Below are 27,144 nucleotides of genomic sequence, written 5' to 3'. Positions count from 1 at the left end.
TGCATGCAGAGTAGGAACTGCCTATGTATATGTGTGTGTGCACGTAAATATGTATGAATGCGTGCATGTATATAAAGCCTTGATTTGTATTATATAACTTCCCAAACTTGACACACATAAAAAATATTTGGATAGCACACTGTGATATACAAAAGAGATTGCTGTGGCTGAGGGGTAATGTCCAGGAAGCTCTTGCCATCCCACACCTTGCTCAGCTGCCCCAAGGACTGAGGAGATAAATATCTCAAAGACACATGTATACTCATTTAAGGCCCACAGGTTAAAACGCTCCAATGTTGAGAGAATTGTAGACTCCTTGAGGAGGTGGGCCCTCATAGCACTTAGTATGGTATTCTCTGTATATTTTTTGACCTAACTGTATTTGACATATACTATATAATACATACTTTTCATTGAGATTGCTTTAAAAAGGTAAGAACTGTTAGTGATTTTCCTCAAAGGCACATTTAGTAAATGTCTAAAAATGTTTTATTGTACATGATATTCCCTTTCTACAGTTATTAAACCATTGAAATGTGTCCTTTTTATTAGAAACGTCACTGTATAATGAGTGTTAGGAATGCAGAGGTGAAACTGAAACTTGGCACAGGAAATGATAAGTAGACGTGGGAAAAACAGATTTGTTGTAGAAGAAAGGTATCTGGTAAAAATGTTTCTAATTCTTTTTATGAGCACAAAGCAAATGAAAGGGGACTAGATAAGAAAATGCAATATTAAATTATGTGCATTTTTTTGTTGCACAGTGATTGATTCCAGGTCATGTATTTTGATAACCAAATATTGGAAGCTGAAAAAAATTAAAACCAGAATGTTATTATTTTCAGCATTGTTGAGTATTATACTCTTACGCTATTGATGTATTTAACTGCTGTAATAACATGATTTTTGTATTGACATGGTTATATAACATTTAACTAAGAGCTGTCTTTTATATCACTTCCTTGGAACATTTCAGGACTTCGGTGTTGTCTCTCAACCTGTTTTGTTGTAGAACATACGCATTACTTTTTAAAATGGAAGTGTAATCTTGAGAGTTTTCTATTTTGTTTTTTGGAATTCTAGAATTAGGTCACGTTTGTAAGAAAGTAAGTCTTTGAGCAGACTTTTGATTTTTTTTTTTAAAACCATTGGAAATGTTATGGTGTGCTTTAATTTAAAAATAAGCCAGATTTTTTTAAGGTTTATTGAGATATAGTTAACTAATAAAATTTTAAGATATTTAAAGTATACATCATGATGATTTGATATATGTATACATTGTAAAAGGATTCCTCCCATCTAGTTAAATTAACACATCCATCACCTCACATATTTATATTTTTTTCTTTTTTGTTTTTTGATGAAAACATTTAAGTTCTACTCTCTTACTAAATTTCAGTTATATAGTACGGTACTATCAACTGTGGTCACCGTGTTATACATTAGATCCTCAAGACTTTATTCATCTTATAGCTGAAAGTTTGTACCCTTTTAGCCCCCAACCCCTGTGAACCACTTTCCTACTTGTTCCTGTGAGTTTGACTTTTTTTTTTTTGCAGATTCCTCGTGTAAGTGATACATGCAGTATTTCTCTCTCTCTTTCTGACTTATTTTACTTAGCATAGTGTCCTCAAGGTCCATTATGTTGTTGCAAATAGCAGAATTTCCTTTCTTCTTATGGATGAATAATATTTCATCGTGTGTGTGTGTGTGTGTGTGTGTGTGTGTGTGTGTATCACATCTTTATCCATTCATCCATTGATGGACACTTAGGTTATACATGTCTTGGCTGTTGTGAATGAGTAAGCCACATTTTTGTAATCTAAATTTTACCTTAACCCAGACTGTCTTAGAAATTTGTAGAGCATGCCCAAACTATACATTTAACTTTATCTGCTTGCTTTCATAATAGGTACATATTTCTCTAAAAATTTAATTTCCATAAAAATGCAACTTTAATAAAAATTAGAAACACCACTATTTTAACAGTTGTTATGATTTTTTTTGCTATGGACATGTGTAAACTTTTCTATGTTAAGCAAATATTTTAGAATTAATACATATTTCTTTTACAATCTGACTTATAATTCATTTTATTTTATTTTTTCTATAAATTTATTTTTTATTTTTGGGTCTTCGTTGCTGTGCGCAGGCTTTCTCTAGTTGCAGTGAGTGGGGGGTACTCTTCCGTTGTGGTGCACGGGCTTCTCATTGTGGTGGCCTCTCTTTGTTGTGGAGCACAGCCTCTAGGCACGCGGGCTTCAGTAGTTGTGGTTCGCGGGCTCAGTAGTTGTAGCTCAGGCTCTAGAGCACAGGCTCAGTAGTTGTGGCACACGGGCTTAGTTGCTCTGCCGCATGTGAGATCTTCCTGGACCAGGGATCGAACCCACGTCCCCCTGCGTTGGCAGGCGGATTCTTAACTGCTGTGCCACCAGGAACGTCCCTAATGTCATTTTAAAATACATCCTTAGTTAATAAACTTAATAAAATGTCTATTTCTCCTCTTTTTAGAATATAAAGTTACTTTACAATTATTACAATTTTGTAAAAACATCTTTAAAGAGACTGGATAACTTGGCTTTTTTGTTTTTTAAATACTGCAATTGTTCTCTTTAAGTTTGATCTTTTATTTTAGGACATATTGATACATTTACTTCAAAGCTTTTCCTGCTAGAAGAAATCACCTCAGAAGAATTAAAAGAAAGACTTTCAGCACTCAAGTAAGAAGCTTTACTTTGTGTTGGGAATTTAAAAACTTAATATGATCACTAATTTTCCTTTATCTGTAAATATTGGTTAAGTTTAAATTATTTATTTTCAAGACTTTTAGTCCTTTTTTACATTGAGGTTCCCCCCTGACCCAGTTTGTGATCCATTTCACATTAATCATTTCCATTTCCAAATTAAATGTACTAGTGACACTAGTATTTCTACTTAAGACAAAGGAGGCTAGAACAACAGAGGAGTCTTCCGTCTTGGTAGTGTATGGAAGCATAAGACTCTTAGCTCTCAGGGATGTATACACTCATTTGGACACCCTAACTTCTAGAAGTTTGTTCTTTTACCAACTATTACTGTACATCAGATTGAAATGAATTTAATTTGCATCTCACAACTTTCCGGGAAGGACTGGTGGTAGTTTTATCTCCATTTCATATATGAGGAAACTGGAACTTGGAATGACTTTCCCCAGAGCATACAGCTGAACTAGGGTGACAACCTTGGTAGTTAATATGTTTGATTCACCTTGAAGGCTGGGAAATTGTCCTGACTTTTATTACTTCCATAGTTCCAGTTTTGGGGCTTGTCATAGTTTTTGAAGCCTCCAGATTCAAACTTGAATTCTCTGCTTATACTTAAAAACATCTACTTCTATTATAAGGATTGCTTCTTTTGAGGAGTAACTTTTTATTTACATATGTGAATAGAAAAGCTTTTCTGTACATTACTCACTGCCTGCTCTACCTCTTCCAATGAAAACCATTTTTAAATAAATAATAAAGGGAAAGAATTTAGGTCTAGAAGAGATACTAAATCAATATATTTCATTTCCCTTTATTCATTTAAAGTACCTCTCAATTTCTCTGGTTACCACCACCATCTCTAAAAGGCAAACTCTTCTGCAGATTAGTTCTACTAAAGGCTTTTTAAACTTTTAATCTTTAAAAAAATTTTAAACTTATAAACTTCTTAAAAAGTTTATAGTTTCAGTGTAAAATATTGATCTCTTTACAGCTGCTCTGACTCACACAAGCCAAATACTTTATGATTTTGAAGAGAAATCAGAAAATGGCAAAAAATATTATAAGTGAATCAAATTAGAAATAAATTTTTGTGTTTTACATTATTTCATCTGTTGTTTTTTTCTGCTATTGAGGATATTTCTCTTCCTGAGGAGCTAAAATTGTTAAGAGTAAGTTTTCTTGTCGCTTAATTTTATATAGATTTCTTCTGTTTAATAGGATATCAAGTTTATTTAACATCCTTCAACACATTCTAAGAAAATTAAGTAGGTAAGTACTTTGGAGGCATTTTGCATTGATATGTCTAATTTTCTTGGGTGAAAATTCATAGAAACTTTGAATATATGTTGTTAGGAATAGATAGAAAATAACCTAGAAATACAGAATTTATTCTAGTGTGTCAAAGTTGAAATTGTGAAAATATAAATAAGTAGGTAATATAATAGTCTCTGGCTTCAATGAGCTTGCAATTACATTTTTCTGTAAGGCTATTGTAATGGTTTCCTATTGCCACTATAACAAACTTAGTGGCTTTAAATAACACAAATTTTTTCTATTATAGTTCTGGAGGTCAAAAATCTGAAATCATTTTCAGTGGACTAAACTTGTATCAACAGGGCTGGCTCCTTGTGGTGGCTCTGAGGAGACAGTTGTTTCCTCACCTTGATTTTCAGCTTCTAGCGGCTACCTGTATTTCTTTTCTTTTTTAATTGAAATATAGTTGGTGTACAGCATTATGTTAGTTTCAAGTTTACTACATAAACTTGCAAGTGATATGATATTTGCAGACATTGTAAAATGATCACAATAAGTCTAATAACCATCTGTCCCCATACAAAGTTATTACAATAATATTGATCATATTCTTTATGCTATGTGTTAAATCCCTGTGGCGTTTTAGTTTTATAACTGGAGGTTTGTACCTCTTAAATCCTGTTCGCCTATTTCTCCCTACACACACCACCCGCAACCGGCTACCACCCTTTTGTTTCTGTATCTGTAAGTCTGTCTTCATTTTGTTTTGTTTCTTTTGTTTTTCAGATTCCACATATAAGTAAGTCATGTGGTATTTGTCTTTCTCTGACTTATTTCATGTGGCATAATACCCTCTAGATCCATCCATGTTGTTGCAAATGCAAGATTTCATTTTTTATGACTGAGTAATATTCCATTGTATATATATCACATCTTCCTTATCCGTTTATCGATGAACACTTAATTTGCTTCCATATCTTGGCTATTGTAAATAATACTGCAGTGAACATTGGTGTGCATATATCTTTTTGAATTAATTTTTTTGTATTCTTGTGGTAGATACCCAAGAGTGGAATTGCTGGATCATATGGTAGTTCTATGTTTAATTTTTTGGGGAACCTCCATACTGTTTCCCAAGTGGCTGCACCAATTTATAATTCCTCCAACAGTGTACAACGGTTCCTTTTTCTCCACATCCTTGCCAACACTTGTCTTTTTGATGATAGCCATTCTGACAGGCGTGAGGTGGTATCTCATTGTGGTTTTGATTTGAATTTCCCTGATGATTTAGTGATGTTGGGCATCTGTATGTCTTCTTTGGAGAAATACCTATATATCTTAACTTGTAGCCCCTTACTCCATCTTCAAAGTACATCACTCAAATTTTTGCTTTTATTGTCACGTTGCATCCTTAATTTCATTTGCAAAGCCATTGATGGGTAACATTCACAAGTTCTGGAGAGAGGATGTAAACATTCTGGGGGAATATTAGTCAGCCTTCCATAGCTATATTGTGTACATTTTCAAGGTGAGGAAGCAACATAGAGGCTAGTAACTCGGTACATAGCAAATCTTAGAATATAGATTCTCTACGTGATCATTTATCAAACCATTTCATTATACAAACCTTTGCACTCCTTGTCTTACGCCCTTACCAAAAGATAAACTAAAAAACAATTCAAGAATTTGAACAAAAGGTCAAAAACCTCGACGTTCTAACTCTCCTACTTTTTATGCAACTAGATAGATGTCAGTTTCCTTATTTATAAAATGATGGTGTTGAGTTCGGTGATTTTCAAAGTACTCCTCAGTTCTGAGATTCTGTGGCAAGATTTTTGCTTTATATATTCCATTCTTCATGTTAAGTACAATGCTTAAACGCGAAATTTGCCAAGTGTTTTTTGAAACTTGAATATCAATATCTTAGCTTATGTATTAGTTTTCAACTGCAGCTGTGACAAATTGCCACAAAATTAGTGTTGACAACAGGAATGTATTATCTTGCAGTTCTGTGAGTCAGGAGGCTAACAGGTCTTCTCAGGCTGAAATCAAGGTGTCATTTTTCTGCCTTCTTTTCTGTAGGCTCTGGGTATGGTCTGTTTCTTTGACTTTTGTATATTCTAGAGGCTACCTGCATTCTTTGGCTTGTGGCGCTCTTCCTTTCCTCCCTTTTCAGACTTTGAAAGGCGAGTTGAGTCTTCCTCACATCACTTCACTCTCACCTCTTTCAAAGCCGTTATCTCCCTCTGAGTCTCTTCTGCCTCCCTCTTCTACATTTAAGGACTCATCGTTAGTGAGCGCAGTAAAATAATCTAGGAAAACCTTACATTTTAAAATCAGCTGATTAGGAACCTTGATTTCACTTTAATTCCATCTTAATTCCCCTTTACCATGTAATGTAGCATATTCACAGGCTCTAGGGTTTGGGATGTATGTTTTGGGGGGAGGCCGCTACTGTGCCTACTGATATTTGTAGCCATCCATGTACATTGCTGCCCCCATGCAGCACTTTTAAGATATTCTTTCTTGAACTGTCTCATTCTCCATGAATTCTCTCTGTAAACCAAAGCATTCTTCTTTTTTAGTGAAGGAGGTTAAGATATAAAGTTTCACTGATAAAAGCTCAGTGTTTGAAATGTTACTTATTCCCACTGTCAAATCAATTATTATTCATTTCTTTATATGGGAATAGAAAATGATTGGGGAAAAAATGCTCTGAGAATAATAGTTCTCTGAACCACTTTTGTCGATACCTATTACTTTTCTGTTTAAAAACAGTAATGAATTAATGAAAAACTTATCAGGTTTGTAGGAAGATCCTTGTAAGTATGACTAGTCCTTATTTTTAATGATAGATTGTGGGAAAGAACTGATATCTTCCATTGTACCTTTGAGCTAGAATGTAAAATCCCAAAAAAAACACAGTATATTAATCGTATCCCTTTAGCTCTTTATGTTGTTACACTGAATTCCTTAAAGCTTTCTAAAGAGAAAGGGAAAATGTAGATTTGACAGAACTTATTATTGTGACAATAGAGGATCATAATTAAGGGTATGGCTTTTGGTGTTCGACTGCCTGGGTTTATATCCAGGTCCTGCACTCAGAACTTTGGGCAAATTACTTAGCATGTCTGATTTTTGTTTATCTCAAATATGAGGTTAATAATTAATATTATTCCTTAAAGTTTTGTTTTGGAGAATTTAATGATGAAATGGATATAAACAGTATAGTCGTCGTTAGCTCATGATAAACATTCAGTACCTATTAACTGCTTTGGTTGCTATTATTCTCATGGCCCCTCGTATTGTGATTGTTGCACTGACTGTTTCTGCCACTTTATTTTAAACTTCTCAGTGTAGTGAATTTGTCACATTCACTTTTCTATCTCTGTTCACCTATTAGTAGACAGAAAGTAGGTACAGTGTTTAATTAATTTAAATTGTTGTGTATAGGAATGGTACGTATATGTACTTATGTACTCATATGTATATGTACTTTTCCATATGTGTTGTCCATGAATTAGAGAATTAGGCAGACTGTCTGTTTCCCATTAAATTTTTGAAATTTTACAATTTAACTGATGTAACAGTGAAAAGAAAATAATTATATATCCTGAACTTGGAATAAGAACTAAAATGAGTTGCTGAAAAGGCATGAAAATAGTTTAAAAGATTCTTAAATCTTATTTGGTCATAAAAGTGTTTTTAGAGTTGGTATCCCATTCCCCTAATTGTTTTCAGTTTTATTAATATATTATGATTAAGAAAGTGCTATTGAATTTGACACAGTGAACCAATGAGTTGAGTTTCCTTGTGTGGATTTAGCTTGCAGGAGGGCTCCTACTTGTTGTCTCACGCAGCAGAAGATTCTTCACTCCTGATCTACAAGACCTCTGATGGAAAAGTTACTAGGACAGCGTACAATTTGCATAAAACACATTACAGCCTTCCTGGTGTGCCTTCCAGTCTCTCAGTTCCCTGGGTCCCGTTAGACCCCAGTCTCTTATTACCATATCATATCCATCATGGAAGAATACCTTGTACTTTTCCACCTAAATCACAAGGTCCCACAACACAACAACAAAAGGTAAGATCTTTTTGAAATTAAATGTTTGATTAGGTTGTTTATTATTAATCTGTTTCACTGGCTATAAAATATTTCAACCTGATGTCCACATTTGCCATGTTAATCACAACACCATTCTAAAAATAATATCTATAGGAAGCATAGATAAAGTTGTACGCTCTACTGAACCCAGTCATCATGTCAATGGAACTTTTTATTTCTGTAAGGTTTATGAGTCAACTAAAGAAAATTCTATTAGACTCCCCAGTGAGGGCATGGGTAAGGCAACCACATAGTTAAATCCCTATGTGCCTATGAAAAGCAAAGTTATAATTTTTTTGCAAGTTTTATTTATGTATACTGTTTCATTTCATTAAATATTTGAGGCAATTTGCAGAATACATGCAATAAAATTATGATGATACAATTAAAAATTAATAAGTAGGATATGGGAAAATATAAAAGCAAGTGTTAGTAATTAGTGACTGCAGTGCCTTATTAAAAGTACAATAGGGACTTCCCTGGTAGCACAGTTGTTAAGAATCCACCTGCCAATGCAGGGGACAGGGGTTCGAGCCCTGGTCCGGGAAGATCCCACATGCTGCAGAGCAGCTAAGCCCGTGCGCCACAACTACTGAGCCTGCACTCTAGAGCCTGCGCGCCACAACTACTGAAGCCCGTGCACCTAGAGCCCGTGCTCCACAACAAGAGAAGCCACCACAGTGAGAAGCCCGCACACCGCAACGAAGAATCATCCCCGGTCGCCGCAACAAAGACCCAATGCGGCCAAAATTAAATAAATAAATAAATAAATAAATTTTTAAGTACAATAAAATGTTAAGATGTAAATTGTGTTTTAATGCTAAGTATTTTATCACTCAATATTTTAGTTATAATTAATGTTATGCTCTTTATAGAATCCTTCCCCAGAAATACCAGTTGAATGATATTTCTCTATCTGAAACTTTTGTAAAACCATGGTTTAGAGATACTCTTTACCATGTCACTCATTCTTTATATCATGTAAGAAGTTCCAGTTTGAGTTTAGTTGAAGGAAAAGTTTTATTCTCTACAAGTGAATCTGACTGTTCAGTCAGCAGTAACACAGTACATTTTCCTTCCCTGCTGCCAAAAATCTTTGAACCAAAATTATTGTCTGAGTTCTCTACTCTTCTCAATATGTTTACCACAGAACATCTATCACGTGTATGTTTTTCACTTCTCCATTCTAATGTTATTACTGAGAGGATCCTTTTAGAAATGACAACTTCTTATACATTCATAGTTGACTTTGGCCAAGAAAATATATAAATGTGGTTAACTAGTTGGGACAAGTGAAAGAATGGAGAAAGTGAGTTATTAGTATTTTAAGCCATTTTAGCTACAGTTTTTGTTGGCTATTTCCAGTTTAAATTTAATATAAGTAGTGATTTTTATAACCTCCTGAGGCAACATTTTCTTAACTTAAAAATAATAATTGAAAACTTTTTTTGAAGAGTTTATGTTATTTCTAAGAGAATGATTTTGTTTTAACTTAGAAAAATCTGATGATAGTTTCACCTGTAACATTTAACTGTGTGAGTGGCTTATTCCTCTTTAGTGAAAGTGAACAGTTTAATGTCTTGACACAATTCCATGTTTTCAGGATTTGACCACATAAATATAAACAGCTTAGTTATGTATATGCTGAGCATTTGTTGATTTGTGTTTTTTTGAAGATATTTCATGCATTCAGTCCAAGGACAAATCCTTAGTGAGATTGTCTAGGACCAGGTTGTTGTACAGCCAAACATTAGGTACAGTAGACAATTAGCTAACTAGTGCTTGGTTTGATGTTTTTTTAAGCCCATGGAAAGTTTTTGGTGATCTGTTACACATCTCCCTACAATCTGGCCCTACATATGTAGGAATTGCCCCCATCTTTCTCCCTTACTTCCTCCTAGCGAGGCCATGGGAATGAGACTTTCTAATCCTACCAAGCTAATAAGCACAGACAGGGATTCCAGCTTTAGCAGCAAAGGAAAAGACAAGAGCTTCAGGAAACCCTGGGACGTAAGATCTTATATGGAACAGAAATGATCTAGTTATTTCATGACGTAAAAACTCATATGACAGATATCTCTGCCTCTAATACGATTCCTTAGTCCCTAGTCCACTTGAACTCAGATGTCACCTTTGTGTAGTAGTACCTTAAGCACTAATCCTGAGAGATACCCCAGTAGAGCCTGTGTCTGCCTCTTTTTGCATCAAGCAGAGCTTAATAGGAGGATCCCATTTGCTTCCTGTGCTACTCCAGACTTCTGATTCTAGTCTTTTTATAATGGCTCTGTGCCTATCCCTTTTCTCCTTCCACAACTTCTGCTATAAATATGGATCTCACACACACACACACACACACAACACGCTCATGCTCATACACACATACACATATAGGGTCAAAATGCTTGCAGTGTGGTAGATATAATTAGTGTGGTCAGTATACTTTTATAGTAAATACCAGTTGAGTGGGGAGTGGTATACATAATCTAAAAATCACAGCAATTTTTTAATCTGTATGTTAAAAAAGTTCTTCAGATTCAGACAGACAGACTGGCAGGCTCAAACCCTAACTCAAATTTGTCTTTTCTAACCATCTAATTGTAAACCAAAAAATGCCCCTAAAGAGACAAGATATTAGGTGAGGGTAGCTGGAGTTTGATTCATTCTTAGTGAGCCAGTAGCCTCTTGGGGCAATGCTAGTAATATTTCTGTTGTATAAGGAATATGAGAGAGTGTGATTGGAATTACAATCATTTCCAGGTCTGAAACACACTGGAGAAGATGTGAAGAAATAGAAGGGGGTGCAAGGTCACTAAAGAAAATAGAGGTAGATATGGACAAGTTCTGGGAAAATGGTTTCAGACTGTACAGCTTTTGTCCTTCTCTGTAATGCCTGGCTTTCTCCATTACCCCATTTTAAAATTTTATACTCTTCCAGTGGCCAAGGGGATGACAGTATTTCCAGACCTCATCTTCAGTGGGACTGCAATTAGCAAGGGATTGCATCCTAAGAATACACTCTCTCTTCCCTAGACTGTGTGAGCTAGAAAGTGGGATTGAGTAGCAACTTGTGCTGAGGAAGAATAAATATTAAGGTAGAATCAGCACCCCAACAAAGCTTCTTCCCCCTGCTTCCCTTCTTCCTCTTTTCCCATCCTCTGTAATTGCCTTCCAATTTTTCCTTTCCCCTTTTCTTTCTTTCTTTCTTGCTCTTCCGGCCTCTCAACTCAAATTGGGGTCTTTTTTCTTTTCCCTTCGTTTCCCTTTTATTCTTTTTATCCTCCTTTTTTGGACTCTTCTGTTTTTCTTACTCTGTCTCCATTTCATAATTTCTTCTCTCTCTTTACCACCTCTGACCTTCTTGTATTTCCTTTCCCTCCCTTCCTATTTTTCATTTCTCCTGCCCTTCAGTTTCATTATTGTAAGCACATTTCTCTAAAGGCCTGTCATTCCTTCATTTTCTCATTTAGCGTTTCAAACTTTCCTAAATTTAGCACAAAGTGTGGTTTTCCTCTTCACTTCTCTCCGTTTACCCTGATGTATCTCCTTCCCTGATTGTTATTTGAAAGTTTCGTACTTTAAAACTCTGTCAGATTAAAGCTTGCTTAGAAGCAGTTAAGTGGCTAGGGATTAAAAATATATAAAGGACCATTTGCAAGGAAATTAGTCCATGTGTAAATAATAGAGTTGACTGTGTTTAAGAATGTTGTAAACATTGTTAAGCCATCCTGTTCTTTGCTTCATCTCTTAGGTTGGTGGAACAAGAATGCCTACCCGCAGCCGCAGGAATTCAGTTTCCATGGAAACCAAAAGTCTGCCTGCTCAGCAAGTTGAAAATGAAGGAGTGGCTCCAAGTAAAAGAAAAATAACTTGAGGACTGTACCATGGAAAATGAAGAAAAACCAGTTATCACAACAATCAATTTAGAAAAATTTGAGGGGAAATATACCTGAAAGATCTGTAGGCAAGAGGAATGTTTTTCTTTTACTGTTCTTGAGAGTTTTTATAGTGCCTTGCAAATACACATTGACTATGTGAAGCAGTGATCCAACTAAAATGGAATGTTGTGCTCTTAACACCTGATGTTTGAGGAGACTCCAGATATGGTTTAACATTATCGTGGCAGGGAAATAAAGAGAGAAGAAAATATTTTTATAGTAGACCTTTTGCAAAAAATTTTAAGTAGGAAAATAATTTGCTTTTTTTCGAGAGCAATATTTATCATTATGTATTATGTTAATAATTTGAGTTATATTGCCGGTCTGTTGAGGTTGGCTCAAAAGGTTAAATCTTGCCACTGTCAGAGATAATTTTGAACTACATAAACCTTATTTCTGACCCATTTGACAGTTTTTATATACTACTTTAAAATGATGATTGATGCAGGTTAAAGAAGTTAATATCTTGAAAAACTTGGTGAAATTCCATTGCAGAAGCCAAAAAGGAAAATAAAAAACCCTCTGCCTCTGAAAATTCACAAGTAAGTTAACAGTTTTTTATTGGGCAGTCATCAGTTTAAAAAGAAAAAACTCTTGTGGTGTAACAGGTTCGGTGACAAATGCCTCTATCTCTTGGCACAAATCCTGGCTAAGTTTTGAAATAGGCTACTAAAAGCAAAGAGATGAGTATAGTTTCCAGAAAAATCTCATATTTCAACCAACAAGGCTAATGTGTGGTAAAACGGAAGGTATTTTTCTTCATCTACACTGATTCATTTAAATTTTTCAGGACCGTGGAGATGAATTTGGAAAAAGGCATGATCAATTGATGTTATTATAGTCAATAATAAGAAGGGATGGACTTAAGAAGGGATGGACTTATTTAACTTTTGTATTCCTCCTCCTTAATGTGCACTAAATATGTGCATCTTTTGTAAAATACAAGCTTTGTAAGATAGGGCAATATTTGCTGTGTTTTTGGAATTTTTTATGCATTTTATATTAATATAAGAAACTAGTCCTAGAAACCTTCTCAACTGTTATAAATAGCAGTTAAGTATTTTATTTACTACCAAGTTTTGATTTTTTTGGTTGGTTATAAAATTTTTTTCAAATTAATGAGCAATTACTAGTAAAATTGTTTTATGCATTTTAATATATAGTTTCCTCATCCTGCCATTCCCATTTTAAAATATTGAGCTTGGTTTTCAGTGGTCTTGACCTTTTTTTAACTTTGTCACATACCCATATTTCCCAGAAATATTCCAGCTGTGAGTTATTTGGCAGTGAACCAAGGGAGAGGCAGGGATTCCCTTGGAATTTGCTCTTTTAAAAAAACTAAACAATGATTGCTTCAGACTTCTGAATACCAGAAAGAGTTGGCTTTCATTTTTTTAGTATACTTTTTACTTAGTAAAATGTGTGATCTTACAGGTGGTTATTTTGAAATTATCTTAGCCATCTATCTGAGTAACCGTGATAATATAAAGCTAGACTTTGTTTTCCACTTGTGCTTTATCAAGCCTCTTTTTTCTAATGTACATTTGATCTTGTGTTCTTTTTCTTGATTTTTAGTACTGAGAATGTATAAACAAGAAAGTGACATTGACAGTATGAGCAAAGATTTAAAAAAAAAACAGACTCAATGTTGGCAAGGATGTGATGAGCCTGACCCACTTATATCTCTGAGGTGAAGGTATAAACATTTCGTTCAGTAAATGTATGAGTGCATCTGTACTGTATGCCACACAACCTAAAGTAGGTCCTTATGTTTACCCTCTGATAAAATTCTTTTTTCATATATCACAATATTTGTTTATTTAACTTACTGTCTGTCTTCTTGAATAGAATACAAGCTATGCCAGGGTAGGGCATATTTGTTTTGTTCACTAGTATGTAACAAACACCTAATACAGTGTCTGTTGTAGTTGCTCAGTAGATATAAGTTGAATGTAGGAATAAATGAATGTCTAGGTACCGAGGATAGATTTTTTTTTTTCCTCAGGAGCTAACATTCTAGTGGAAGACACATGCTGATCTATGTGATAAGTGCCCTGATAAAAGTACTATAAGAAAGTCATCTAATCTGGACCTGATAATTAAGGAAGGTTCTGAGATAAACCTTGAGCTGAGTCTTTTAAAAAAGAGTAAGAGTTATAAGGAAAGAATGAAAGATCTTCCACAATGAAAGAAAGCAGCATATGCAAAGGTGAAAGATGGCCAGATTGTAGGCTGTGAACGTGGAGATGAGAGAAAAAGCTATAGGACACGACAGACATGCCATGCTATGACATTTGAATTTTGTCCTGTGCAATGTGGGAACCAGTAGTGATTTTTTAATAAAAATAAATAACATGATCAGATATATTCTTCAAAAAGTTCTTATTGGCATTAATCTAGAGAATGGAATGGAGCTGGGAAAGACTATAGGGAAGGAGAAAAGTTGCAAAGGTATGTTATCAAAATTGAAAAATGGTAAAGGCCCTGAACTAAAGCAATAAGAGTAGGGATGGGGAACTTCCCTGGCAGTCCAGTGGTTAAGACTCAGTGCTTCCACTGCAGGGGGCACAGGTTCAGTCCCTGGTCAGGGAACTAAGATCCCACATGCCGTGTGGTGCGGCAAAAACAAAAAAAAAAGTAGGGATGGGCTCAAGTGATGGAAGAAAAAAAATGATAACTTGGTGATATAGTTGGTAGGGAGAGTCAAATATGACTTCCAGGTTCCTCATATGGGATACTGGGTAAATAACTGTTACTTACTGAGAAAGTACGAGGAGGAGTGTGATTAGAGTGGAGAGAGAGCTCACTTAAAATGGTCGTTTCCATTCACCACTCATATTCCTTGGATTCTGGGTCTGGGTGTGCCATTATTGCCTCATAACAAGTTACCCCAAAACTTACTAGTTAAAACTACAGATAATTATTATCTCAGAGTTTCTGTGGGTCAGGAGTCCAGGTGCAGCTTAGCTGGGTGCCTCTGGCTCAAGGCCTCATAAAGTTGCAGTCAAGCTTGGCTAGGGCTGCAGTCGTCCGAAGGCTTGCGTGGGCCTGGAGCATCTGCTTCCAAGGAAGCTGTCTCGTGGTAGCAGTGGAAGTTCTCAGTCTCTTGTTGGCTGTTAGCAGGAAGCCTCATGTTCACCACATGTACCTCTCTATAGGTCTGCTTGAGTGTCCTCTTGACCTAGCAGCTGCTTACCCCAGAGAGAGCAATCCAAGACAGGGCAAGGAGGAAGACACAGTGTCTTTTAAGGCCGAGGCCTGGAAGTCAAATACTGTCATTCATGCCATAGTCTCCTTGTTAGAAATAAGTCACTAAGTCCACACTCAGGCTTCACCTCGTGAAGGGAGGAGTATAAAAAGACTTAGTGAACATGTTTTTAAACCTTCACAAATGCCATGAACATTTTAGGCATACAGAAGAAATAGGTTTAAGGTGGAGAGAAAAAGAGAGGACACTTTTAAAAAATTCCTTATTACCACCATGTTAAATCTGACATAGAGATAGTTGGTGTCAAAGATAGTTGCTCATTTGAGTTTTGAACTCAAGAGAGAGAAGCCTGATCTCTTTAGTACAGATTTGGGAATTGTTGGTGTATCTGTGGTGATTGAAATCAGAGAAAAGGATGACATCGCAGTAATGAGTGAAATGAAGAAAGGACCATGAATAGAGCCCCAGGAAGAACCATAGAACTTCAGTGAAAGGAGAAGTTTCGTTAAAGTGGCTACAATGGAAGTCAGATTTATGAATGTTAAGGAATGAGAAAGTGAGGTGGAAACAATGAAAATCTTTATTGCAAAACTTGGAAATAGCTCTGTTTGGATCTTCTTTTGCAACTGCAAAGGAAGTTAACCTATTCCTTTCCATTTCTACTTGGATTTTGTGTTTGGACACCATGAACGTTTTAGAGATAATAGAAGGAGGCACAGGTTTAAGGTAGAGAGGGGAGAGAACACTTTTTAATATTTTATTACCAACATGCTAAATATGAAGTTCTTGATGGACATGCTGGTAGAGATATTAAGATGTTTTTCATGTTTTATAGGCATATGGTAGGTACTTTTTTTTTTAACATCTTTATTGGAGTATAATTGCTTTACAATGGTGTGTTAGTTTCTGCTTTATAACAAAGTGAATCAGCTATACATATACATATATCCCCATATCTCCTCCCTCGTGGTCTCCCTCCCACCCTCCCTATCCCACCCCTCTAGGTGGTCACAAAGCACTGAGCTGATCTCCCTGTGCTATGCGGCTGCTTCCCACTAGCTATCTGTTTTACATTTGGTAGTATAAAATAAAGTCCATGCCACTCTCTCACTTTGTCCCAGCTTACCCTTCCCCCTCCCTGTGTCCTCAAGTCCATTATCTACATCTGCATCTTTATTCCTGTCCTGCCCCTAGGTTCTTCAGAACCATTGTTTGTTTGTTTTTTTTAAGATTCCATATATATGTGTTAGCATACGGTATTTGGTATTTGTTTCTCTCTTTCTGACTTAACTTCACTCTGTATGACAGACTCTGGGTCCATCCACCTCACTACAAATAACTCAATTTCGTTTCTTTTTATGGCTGAGTATGGTAGGTACTTTTTAATCAAACCTTAAGAGTATTTGATGTCAGGATTTATCGAGTTTCTCACTGAGATATGGAAATAAAGGGTATGCATTTCATTGATCCTTCCACTCTTGCTGTCTTCCCACGGCTAGTGTCCAGACTTCTTATCAAAGTACATAAGGGCAGACACACAAGCATCTATCTGGGGATTGGGTCCGATCTGCTGAGCAAAGCTTACTGAAAGAGTCGAGGCCCAGACATATATTTCTAGGATTGGTCTCCAGGTTGCTTCAACAAATAGGAAGATTCAGTTACTTTGGCGTATATGTTTGCTTTCAGTATATGAGCTACTGTTAGAAAGTGATCAAGCAAGTACCTACCAAGGGTTAGTTTTTAATTGTTGTACATGCATGGTATAACCCAGTTAATTCTCTAAGGAACTGGGGTTGGGGGGAAGCCTGAATGTAAATCAGTTGCTGTTTTGAAAGTGAAGAAACCTAAAGAACCTGTGGTTAGTGTCTTGAATTACTCCTTCCCTTTTGCATGTTACTCTTAAAAGGCACACTCCAGTAAGGCAGTGCCACACAATTGCCATGGGTCTCAGGTCTCTCCCAAGCCCTGCATTAATGCAACATCTGCTCCAGTCAGGCTTTACCAACACAAAAAGTAGCCATTCTTGTCCCTACCTGCATGCTTTTACACGTAAAGCTACATCTGCTTGCATTTATTCATGCCTCTCAAAACTTTGCCTGTCCTCTGTTGAATTGATAATGTGTATTTGAGCATCTATTGTAATACATTATACCAGTCTCTTGAGATTTAAAGATAAATAAGATTGCTTTCTGCCTTAAGGGTATTACCTAATCTAGTTGGGGAGATAGGTATGCACAATTAGCTATAATACAGAGCAGAATATTCAAGTGACGTAATAGTGAAGGGAGTAAGAAAAAGGGATACTTGGAAGTAAACAGAAACTCATGGTAGAAATGACTTTTAAGCTGTGTTTGAAAGACAAGTAAAATATCAATGTGGATTAAAAGGAAGCAAAGCATTAGGGCATGAGGGAAATTCTTATGAAAAGAGCTAGTTTTAGGAAATAACGAATGTGCTTATTTAATAAGCATGGAGGTAAAGGATGATAAATGGAAGATGAAGTTGAAGAGGTAAGTTAAAGCTTGATAGCGGAAGGTATTGACTGTTATTTCCAGATAGTTTGATTTGATTCTAAAAACAATGAAGAGGGCTTCCCTGGTGGTGCAGTGGTTAAGAATCCGCCTGCCAATGCAGGGGACACGAGTTCGAGCCCTGGTCCGGGAAGATCCTACATGCTGTGGAGCAACTAAGCCTGTGTGCCACAACTACTGAGCTTGCACTCTAGAGCCTGCGAGCCACAACTACTGAGCCTGTGTGCCACAACTACTGAAGCCCTCGCGCCTAGAGCCCGTGCTCTACAAGAGAAGCCACGGCAACGAGAAGCCCATGCACCACAACGAAGAGTAGACCCGGCTCACCGCAACTAGAGAAGTCCTGCGCGTGGCAAAAAAGACCCAACCAACCAAAAATAAATAAATTTATTAAATCAATCAATCAATCAATAAAAGCAATGAAGATTTATTGAAGGCTTTTTGAGCAAGATGACATGATCAGTTTTAGGAATTACAATATAAAGGTTTATTTAGAAAGGAAAAAGTCTTCATACTATTTTACAGTATGAAAATATCGGAGAACATGGATAGGGTGAACAGACAACTAGTTATGTTTTCAACCAAATGTTGGCAGTACAATTAAGGTGATATCCTACAGAACCTATAGACTGAAAATGTGGGTCTGCAACTTAGAAAGAAACAAGAAGGCGGGGACCCACCTTTGGGCTGACATACCAAAAAATTGAGGCATTTCTGCAACCAAGATGGCTTTTTTTTTTTTTTTTTAACTCTTTTTCTTCCACTTCCCCTTTATTTGGGTCAAGGGGCTAGGAGTTTGGTTACATACCAGATTAACTGAACAAATAAATACATTGAGAATAATGGGAAAGAGGAAGGCAAGAATAAACCCTGTAGTATTGGTTTGGAATTGGAAATGAAATCATGGTACTTAATATATAGAGAGATGGAGACATAGATGTGTGTGTGTACATATGCATACGTATTTCCTAACTCTGCTGAAAGGGTCTAGAAGCAATGGCACTCTAGTAGTAATGAGCACACCTAGCACCAGCACCCAGATCTTGGTTTCCAAGTCCCATTCTTCACTTAAAGAAACTGGGGCTCCTTGGAGAAATTACTAATTCCAAGAATGGGGAAGGGAAGCTGTAAGATGAACCTGGAAGTGTGAAAATGCTCAAAGAATGATGAGTGCATGTCAAAAGAACACAGGAGCTAGCTTAAAGGAGTTCCCAGGTCGGTTGTAGTTTGAGCATGAAATAATGAGAGTAACAGATTGAAATCCTTTGAGTAAAATAGTAGTCCACAAGCTCATACAGATATGAGTGAATTTAAAAATGGGGCAAAAGAGAATATTATATGGTAGAATGCCAATCAATTAATCTAGAGAGAATGATGGAATTAGAGAAGTCACAATTTGCAACCATTATAATAATAATAAAGCTAAAAATCATCAAAGGATAAATGCAATGGGTGAAAATTTGATGGCAAATAGGAATACTTCATAGTCTTAAAGAACCTCACTGCCAGATAGTTATTATTATTAATAAGTATAACATGCTTATTAGTTTACTTAATGCTGAAGAAACCTGGCAGAAACTATTTTAACCAAGTAACTAAAGTTGATATCACCAGTAATGAGACAACTTAACAATGTGTGTTTCTAGGTATGCATGAAGAAGAACACAGCATCCCTTTTGTGGTATGTTCCTGCCAAATATGCGTAAGTTATAAGGAAATACCAGAGAAACGCAAAGGCATAGTCTGTACAGTAATTGGTCAGCAATCTTCAAAACTGACAGGATCATGAAAGACAGAGAAACACTGGAGGACTGTTTTACTTAAAGACTAAGTTAATGGGACTCATAATCCTGGTTTGTATGTATAGTCCAGTAAAGGACATTATGGGAACAGCCAGCAAAACTTGGAGTTTGTAGATTACATGGTAGTAATGTATCTATGTTAATTTCCTTTGCTGTGGTTATGTTAGAGCATGCCTTGTACTTAGGAAATAAACACTGAAGTAAAAATTGGTAATGGAACATCACGTCTACAACTTAGTCTCAAATTGGAGGACTTGGGCAGAGAAACGTTAACAGGATGGCTTGGTGAAAGGTATATAGGAGCTATATGTACTATTTCTACAACTTCTTTATAAATTTGAGATTATTTCAGAATAGAAAGTTTGTGAAGGGACTACCCTGGTAGCGCAGTGGTTAAGAATCCGCCTGCCAATGCAGGGGACACGGGTTCAAGCCCTGGTCCGGGAAGATCCCACATGCCGCGGAGCAACTAAGCCTGGGCACCACAACTACTGAGCCTGTGCTCTAGAGCTCGTGGGCCACAACTACTGAAGCCTGCACGCCACAACTACTGAGCCCGTGTGCCATAACTACTGAAGTCCATGCACCTGCAGCCCGTGCTCTGCAACAAGAGAAGCCACCGCAATGAGAAGCCTGTGCACTGCAACAAAGAGTAGCCCCCGCTCACCGCAACTAGAGAAAGCCCACATGAAGCAACAAAGACCCAACACAGCCAGAAATAAATAGAAAATTAATTAATTAAAAACAGAAAAGTTTGTGAAAAATGTATTGTTCAGTGTCAGGTATTATAGGAAGGTCAAGGAGGATGAAGACTGAAGAGAAACGTCTGTTAGATTGAATAATCAATCAGGCAGAAAGAAGAATCTAAATGAAGTGGCAGGGGGTGGGGGAATCAGGGACTCCTGTTTTTAGGGTCCCGGGCATGAAATTTTCCTTACAGTTCAAAACCCTAAAAACAAAACTTTTCTGCTTTAAATTCCTACTGTACTTATTATAATACCACAAATTTTGAATCTCAGCTGTTACCTATATTATTCTCTTTCAAGTATTTTGCAAAAGTCCCTAAACAGACCATAAGCTCCTCACAGGCAACAATTATGTTTTTATACAGCTGTGTGTCTAACCCAAGACCAAGCACAGGGCGAGGCAGCCTCCAGATGCTGCATCAACACCTAAATTGTGCTGATACCTCGCCATATACCAGCATGCGGCCAAGTTGTCTCTAACTCAGTCTTAGATCCCTTACTCATAAGGGCAAGTCTATGGGCAGCTATGAGCCCTGCACAAGAAAAGAAATTTAAAAACTTGTATTTAGGGAAACCCTTGGTAGTCCAGTGGTTAGGACTCCACACTTTCACTGCTGAGGGCCCAGGTTCGATCCCTGGTCGGGGAACTAAGATCCCACAAGCAAGCAAGCAAGCAATAAATAAATAATAAAAATAAAAACTTGTGCTTATTAAAGGCCATGCCAGTCACCTATCCAGAAAGACTGAAGTTCCATGTTTTGGATACATTTTTACAATACTGTCTAACTCACAATGTTACTATATGTCATTTAAGAGCAACAAGGTAAGTATAAATTCAGGTTAGCTTTAACAATTTGGAAGACACTGTATTTAAAACCTCTTAAAAACATTCTGTCTAGCACCCAAAACTTGTTTGGACATGAATATGTAATCTGTGATTCTTTCTGCGGCAGAAAAACAAAAAACAACAAACTTCCCTTGTCAAAGAGTGAGACCCATGTGCAGTCACCGGCATGCTGAAAAGAAGCCTGCTCCACAGCTCTGGGGTTGTGTGAATGCCAAGTAAACTCAGCTCCTCCCCAGTTTGCAAACTGCTCTTTCAACAAAATTCTGCCCAACTTAGACTGCAGAAACTAAACTGTAAGGAAGGTATTTTGATTTTAGCCCGTTAGATAGGACTGCAAATAAATAGGATGTTGTGTCCAGGAAGACAGTCTTACTGACTGCATCATCCTCCATGAGACAATATTTAAATTTACTCCTGAAAGTTTTCAACTGAAAGTGAGAAATGAGTCCGAAATAGGTAATAAAGTGATTACAATCTCTTTGTTTAATTGAATGAGAAAGTTAACATTTCTATAAAACTAAGAAATAGAATGTATTTTATGGAGTTTGTGTTTTATGTTCAGCTAGTCTTGGGTCCCAACAATATGCAAACAGCAGTTTTACTAATGTGAAAAATAAATAATTGAATACATTTTACAAGTATATTATCTGCCCTCTGCCCCACTAAAAGTGAGGCAAGTTATAGTTTCCCAAGTGCCGCAGTGGGCAGCTGGAAATAGTCTCTGTCCAATTATACAATGAGTTCTTTTGAGTTCGGGAAGAGGGTGAGGGAGACTGAAATCACAGTGCATCAGGCTTGAATGTCTTTGTATATGTGTGTATGTTGGGAAGCTAATAAAGTGGTAGGTCAGTCCCTAATTCAGTTTGGCTTTTTTTAATGCTACACTCTAGTGCCTGAAAACTTTTACTCTTAAGGAGCAAGGACTGTGTAACTTACTAAGTGCCTAAGGCCAAAGTGTCATTTTGCATATGAGGGAGTGCTGAGTTTGCTGTCAGCCAAGCCTTCTGCCTCCCAGGAGCCCCTGCTAGAGTTAATTCACGTCCAGCAGTTGGGGAAGTCTTCAGAATGTTAAAGACTGTCAGCTGCAACTTGGAGAGGTAAGAGAGGCTGAGTCTTAGAAGTAGCCAGTCCAGAGTTTGTTGGAAGAGGGAGGCGATGAGGGGGTAGCAGAGAGCACTGAGTTAGTCTCAACTCCACCATTTGCTAAGGCTGTATCTCTCCCCTCTTTGAGCCTGGGTCTTTTCAACTGTAAAATCCAGAATTTGATGCCTTCCCAGCATATTCTACAGGCTCTAGTGGCCTTCCAATAAATAATGGATATAAAAGTTCTTTTTAAACTGCAAGTCACTGTATAAATGTGAAGAATTGTCAGATCACATCAATTGGAGATGTCACTTGAGTTAAAACTTGAAAGGAGTTTGTCAGACTGGAAGGGAAATTTCAAGCTCAGGGACAAAGTATGATCTATGCTGCAGAGATAGAAACATGCACAGCATGTTGTAATGGCAGGATATCCAGGGTGCCTAAGGCCCGCCCAGGGTAACTATGGTGAAGAGACCAAAAGGAACCTAAGAAAGTGTACTTGGGAGAACTTAATAAAAAGCCCTGAGTGCCTTCTCAGAAACAGAGGGTATTGTCTTGGGGAGTAATCGAAAGCTTTTTAATGAGGGTGGCAGTCGAGGTAGGCAACATGATTAAACTTCTATAATGGAAAGTATGGCAGTAATATGTCAGATAGATTGGGAGGCAGAATGGACAGTAGGGAAGCCTGAGGGTGGGGGAATCAAGGGAGGCTATTTTTCAGTCTAAACCTGAGGTTGTGGTGATAACGTTAATCGGCAATCTGTTCACTTTTGTTTCTGCAGTACCAAATATGCCTGCCAGATTTGTGAGAATGTGGCCGAGCCAATGAGATAGAAGGTGCAGATCTTAAATCTACTGGAGTTGGACACGTCAGAAATGGATAATAAGTACTACAGATCCTCACACAAGGTAAGTCAGATGCCTCTCCTTCCTCTAGGGCTCAAAGCTAAATGGGATAAGGGTTCCTTTACAAAAGTTGTTCTTTGGGGAATCAAATTCCAGTTGTATCACTTGGAAGTGGATTCTAAATCTGCAAAAAAAAAAAAAAGGTAGTATCCTCCCAAGAAGGTTGCTTAATAAAGGATGGTTAACTCTTTAAATGTTACTTTTACCTAGTTGGACTCTCCTAACCTTTAAAGCTTGGAGTCTGGAGTCTAGGAAAGAAAAAGAAAGTGAGGCAAGCAGCAGTGCCCAAATTGAAGCCCAAGTTGCCCTCCCTCAGGGACTTGAGAATCTGTGTAAATCACAGCATGACCTCCTCCCCAGAACGTTTCAATGTTTACGTGATATTTATGTTAATGTTTAAACGTTTAAAATGGATACTACAGCCTTGAGAGAGAAAATTGACCTTAACCCGTTAAAACTTAATAATATGGAGACCAACATTGCTAACCCATGTGGGTCTCAGGACATGCCCCCGCCCCCCATTCCTTTTCAGTTTGTATCAAGTGTGTTCATGCCTCATGTATTTTTTTTTTTAACAATACAAGGTGGATGATTCTTTTTTTTAATGTTCCTAACTTATAAATAGACCAACTTGTTAAAAGACTAACAAAAGCAATATTAACAATTCTGAGAAATGATTTCTGTTTATGAAGGAAGAATAACTGCAGCTCCAGGAGAGTAGTCAACCTTTGTGAGAACTGGCTGGTAGAGGTCTCTGGGGCAGCTCTGTATCCACCAACTCTGTGCCTTTTCCTTTTCCTCTGGGGTTCTGTCTAGGTTTGTTCCAGCTCTCCAGAATGCCCACATGCATACCACTGGCTCTGGAAGGGGAAAGGGACTGACGGTATTAACTGAATTCATTTTGCTGGAGACTTACTGGAGGCTGATGTCATTCACTGGAAACTGCAGCAAACTTGGCTATTCCCTTGCCCATGGGAGTATTGGGTTTTTAAGAATTTTTTTTGTTATATAAGTACCTCATCCATAGATATGTCATTATTGAAGATTCCACCTCAATCCAGTGTATTTTTGGACATTTTTCACCAAAAAGATTACTTTTAAATAGTATTACATAATTTTGAATATTTAGCATCTCAGGAACTCTGAAAACTTTATTGGGCTGATAGATATCCACTTCGGACCTCATATCAGAACAATCAAATTTCCTTAAAACTAGAAAAAAAGTACTACTGAGTCCATTGAACAATGTAATCAAACGAGGGCCCGATCACGCGTTCATGTGTTTTTAATCCTAGTTGGAGGTATTCTCTCCTCCTGCTATTTTTTGCTCTCTTAGTCATGGACCTTGTCTCAGAGTGACATTTAGCTGTTCCTCAAAACTCCTCCCAAGTGACCAGGATTTGCCTTAGGCTCTGAGGAAAATACTTAAGTGGAGAATTTCCAAAAATATTTCCACAGTTTAGACAATGGTGCCATTAAATAAATATACACCTTCTCCAGTGACTAATCCTCTTTACCAGGTTTTATAATTGAATGAAATTTTTTTTCTTTTTTTTTTAAATTAATTAATTTTATTTATTTATTTTTGGCTGCATTGGGTCTTCGCTGCTGTGCACGGGCTTTGTCTAGTTGCGGTGAGCGGGGGCTACTCTTCGTTGCAGTGTGCGGGCTTCTCATTGCGGTGGCTTCTCTCGTTGCAGAGCATGGGCTCTAGGTTCGCAGGCTTCAGTAGTTGTGGCACGTGGGCTCAGTAGTTGTGGCTTGCGGGCTCTAGAGCGCAGGCTCAGTAGTTGTGGCGCTCGGGCTTAGTTGCTCCACGGCATGTGGGATCTTCCTGGACCAGGGTTCGAACCCGTGTCGCCTGCATTGGCAGGCGGATTCTTAACCACTGCGCCACCAGGGAAGTCCCTGGAATGAAATTTTTAAAAATTAACAGCCACATCTCTCTACATTGACGCCTCCCATGGATATGGAATACTTTGGTATATGGTACATTTCCTGTTTTACGATTGCACAATGACTTCAAATAGCTATGAGTAACTGTGAATGCGTTGACCAAGAGGGACTATCTTACTTCCTTTCTCTAAGGGTTAACTGCTGCTGGGCTCCCCTAGCATTTTGATTTCATTTCTGATACATTTGTTAAATTACAATTACTCATTTACCTCCACCAGATCTTGAAGTTAGAGTTAATGTGTTTTCTCCTATTACACATCTGCTATGCAGTCTTACCCTAGTACCTGGTGTATAGTGAATACTCAATATTGGTTAAATTAAATGAATTTACCCTGATTTCTATAGTCAGATAGATACTGGTAGCTTTCTCAGGAACATGAGTGATCAAAATCAAGTAGGCTTCTATCTATACTAGATTAAGCATTTTACTAATTTCATAGAAAAATATGTGTAAAACAATAAACAAAACATTCATGTAATTGATAATTAAAGAGAAAAGATGGGGGCACCGGATATAGGGAAACCTCCTGGGAAAGATTAACAAGTTAGGAGTATTGTGACTCATATTTTTTTTTCATTGTTTTACAATCTTAACAGCTTTTCTTAGATTCCTTCCTTTTGAGCTGTGGCATAACCTGAATATTAGGGTTGTTTTTTTTAACCCCACCCTGGTTGCTGTAGTTGATGAGTCATAGAAACCAGAGAAGGGAAAGACCAGTGAAATCATCTGGTTTATCTCCAAATTAGGGAGTGGAGCGTTGGGATTTGGGGAAGACTAACCTCTCATTTGAAAAGACAAAAGGAAAAAACTGCAACTAGAGCTGATTAGAGCAGCTCACCCATCTGTTTGCCTTTTGCTTCTAACACAGTCCTGAGATCCACCCTGTTAGAAAGCAATCAGGAATTCTTATCAAGGGCCCCAGGAAAACCAGATGCCAAAGTGTTGAGGAGTTGAACCAAAATTCTACTGCCTGAATAATAAAGTCGGATTATGAATCTTTCAGTGATTGTTTTAATGGAGTCTTACAGAATTTGAAACTCTGTTTTTAGCAAGGTCTTATAAATTTAAGAGCTAGCAAAAGCCTCACAGAAGATCTGGGCTAAAATGCCTAGTTCCCAGATGCAGAGACTAAGGTGGAGATGATAAGAGATGATAGGTATGCCTAGGTCAGGAGTACAGACTGTCAATCCCTTTCTCTCTGTGTCACAGTTGCACAGTATCCTCCCTCACAATGCTCTCCTCCACTGTCATCGTCCTCCTCTTCTCCTCCTTCTTGTTCTCCTTTTTTGCATTGTTGGCTGAAGCAGTGGCAGAGACGGTTCAGCATCCGTGTCTGCTCTTCATGTTAACCAAGGCTGACCCCCAGGTATCACATGAGCTTGGGCCATAGCGGCAAGTGGATGCCACTTCAGCCTCACCTGCAGCCTGTCTACCATTCTTCTTGCTCTCCTCCTACTTCTTCTGTGTCGTTCCAGCTGCAGAACCTTGGCCTTATCTCCTGTTCAGACTTTGCCCTTGTCCTTTGAAATTTTTAACAAATCATAGTGTCCTCACCTTCCCCCTTGATACCTAGCTTAGCTCTCCCCCAACTTTTGATGACCCATAGCATCCCTGCTCCAACTTTGGCCTCTTGGGTTGCAGAACCGGCTTCACACTGCTTGCTCTTTGCCAATGTCCCCTTACAAAATGGGGAGGACTCTTTGAACCTTATCAATGCTGATAGCATCTGTATATCCCCAATGTAAATCCCCATATCTAGTTATCTGAGTATGTTATCACAGGTTCACATTATTAGAAATCTAAATTCCTTTGCAACATTAGAGATATTCAACAGTTGCCTGTTATTTTATTTTGATAATATTCTAACAGACTTATTTTACTTTAAAGTGATTTTTTCAGTCACAGCTATACATTTAAATAACTTAGGGACTAAGAACATGTTAGGGTCTCATGACCCAAAGACTCTGAATGAAAACAACAACTTTATATGGATATATTCAGTTATGCAAGGGGTATTCTTCCC

The 27,144-nt window shown here is 37.5% G+C and overlaps 1 protein-coding gene across 10 annotated transcripts in view; it reads left to right on the top strand.

Moving 5' to 3' along the window:
• The window catches only part of ICE2 (interactor of little elongation complex ELL subunit 2), an 87,677-nt gene that overhangs the window by 54,012 nt on the left and 6,521 nt on the right, over window positions 1–27,144 (top strand). For 3 of the 10 annotated variants that reach the window (XM_029239723.1, XM_029239734.1, XM_029239732.1), the window contains 6 exons: window positions 2,636–2,720; window positions 3,963–4,013; window positions 7,824–8,085; window positions 11,855–12,583; window positions 13,617–13,737; window positions 19,427–19,573. In XM_029239723.1, coding sequence (XP_029095556.1) covers window positions 2,636–2,720; window positions 3,963–4,013; window positions 7,824–8,085; window positions 11,855–11,977 — 521 coding nt within the window. In that variant the 3' untranslated portion in view covers window positions 11,978–12,583; window positions 13,617–13,737; window positions 19,427–19,573. Of the gene's footprint in view, window positions 1–2,635; window positions 2,721–3,962; window positions 4,014–7,823; window positions 8,086–11,854; window positions 12,584–13,616; window positions 13,738–19,426; window positions 19,574–21,281; window positions 22,273–23,040; window positions 23,168–27,144 lie in introns of those variants that run through there. The other 7 variants (XM_029239726.1, XM_029239727.1, XM_029239729.1 and 4 more) reach the window with 7 other exon arrangements.

Source organism: Monodon monoceros, unplaced genomic scaffold (assembly GCF_005190385.1).
Source record: "Monodon monoceros isolate NGI ecotype Baffin Bay Population unplaced genomic scaffold, NGI_Narwhal_1 Super_Scaffold_21, whole genome shotgun sequence".
In the NCBI taxonomy this organism is placed as follows: Eukaryota; Metazoa; Chordata; class Mammalia; order Artiodactyla; family Monodontidae; genus Monodon; species Monodon monoceros.
The sequence above is the reverse complement of the archived record's forward strand: the minus strand, read 5'-3'. Positions and strand labels throughout refer to the sequence as shown.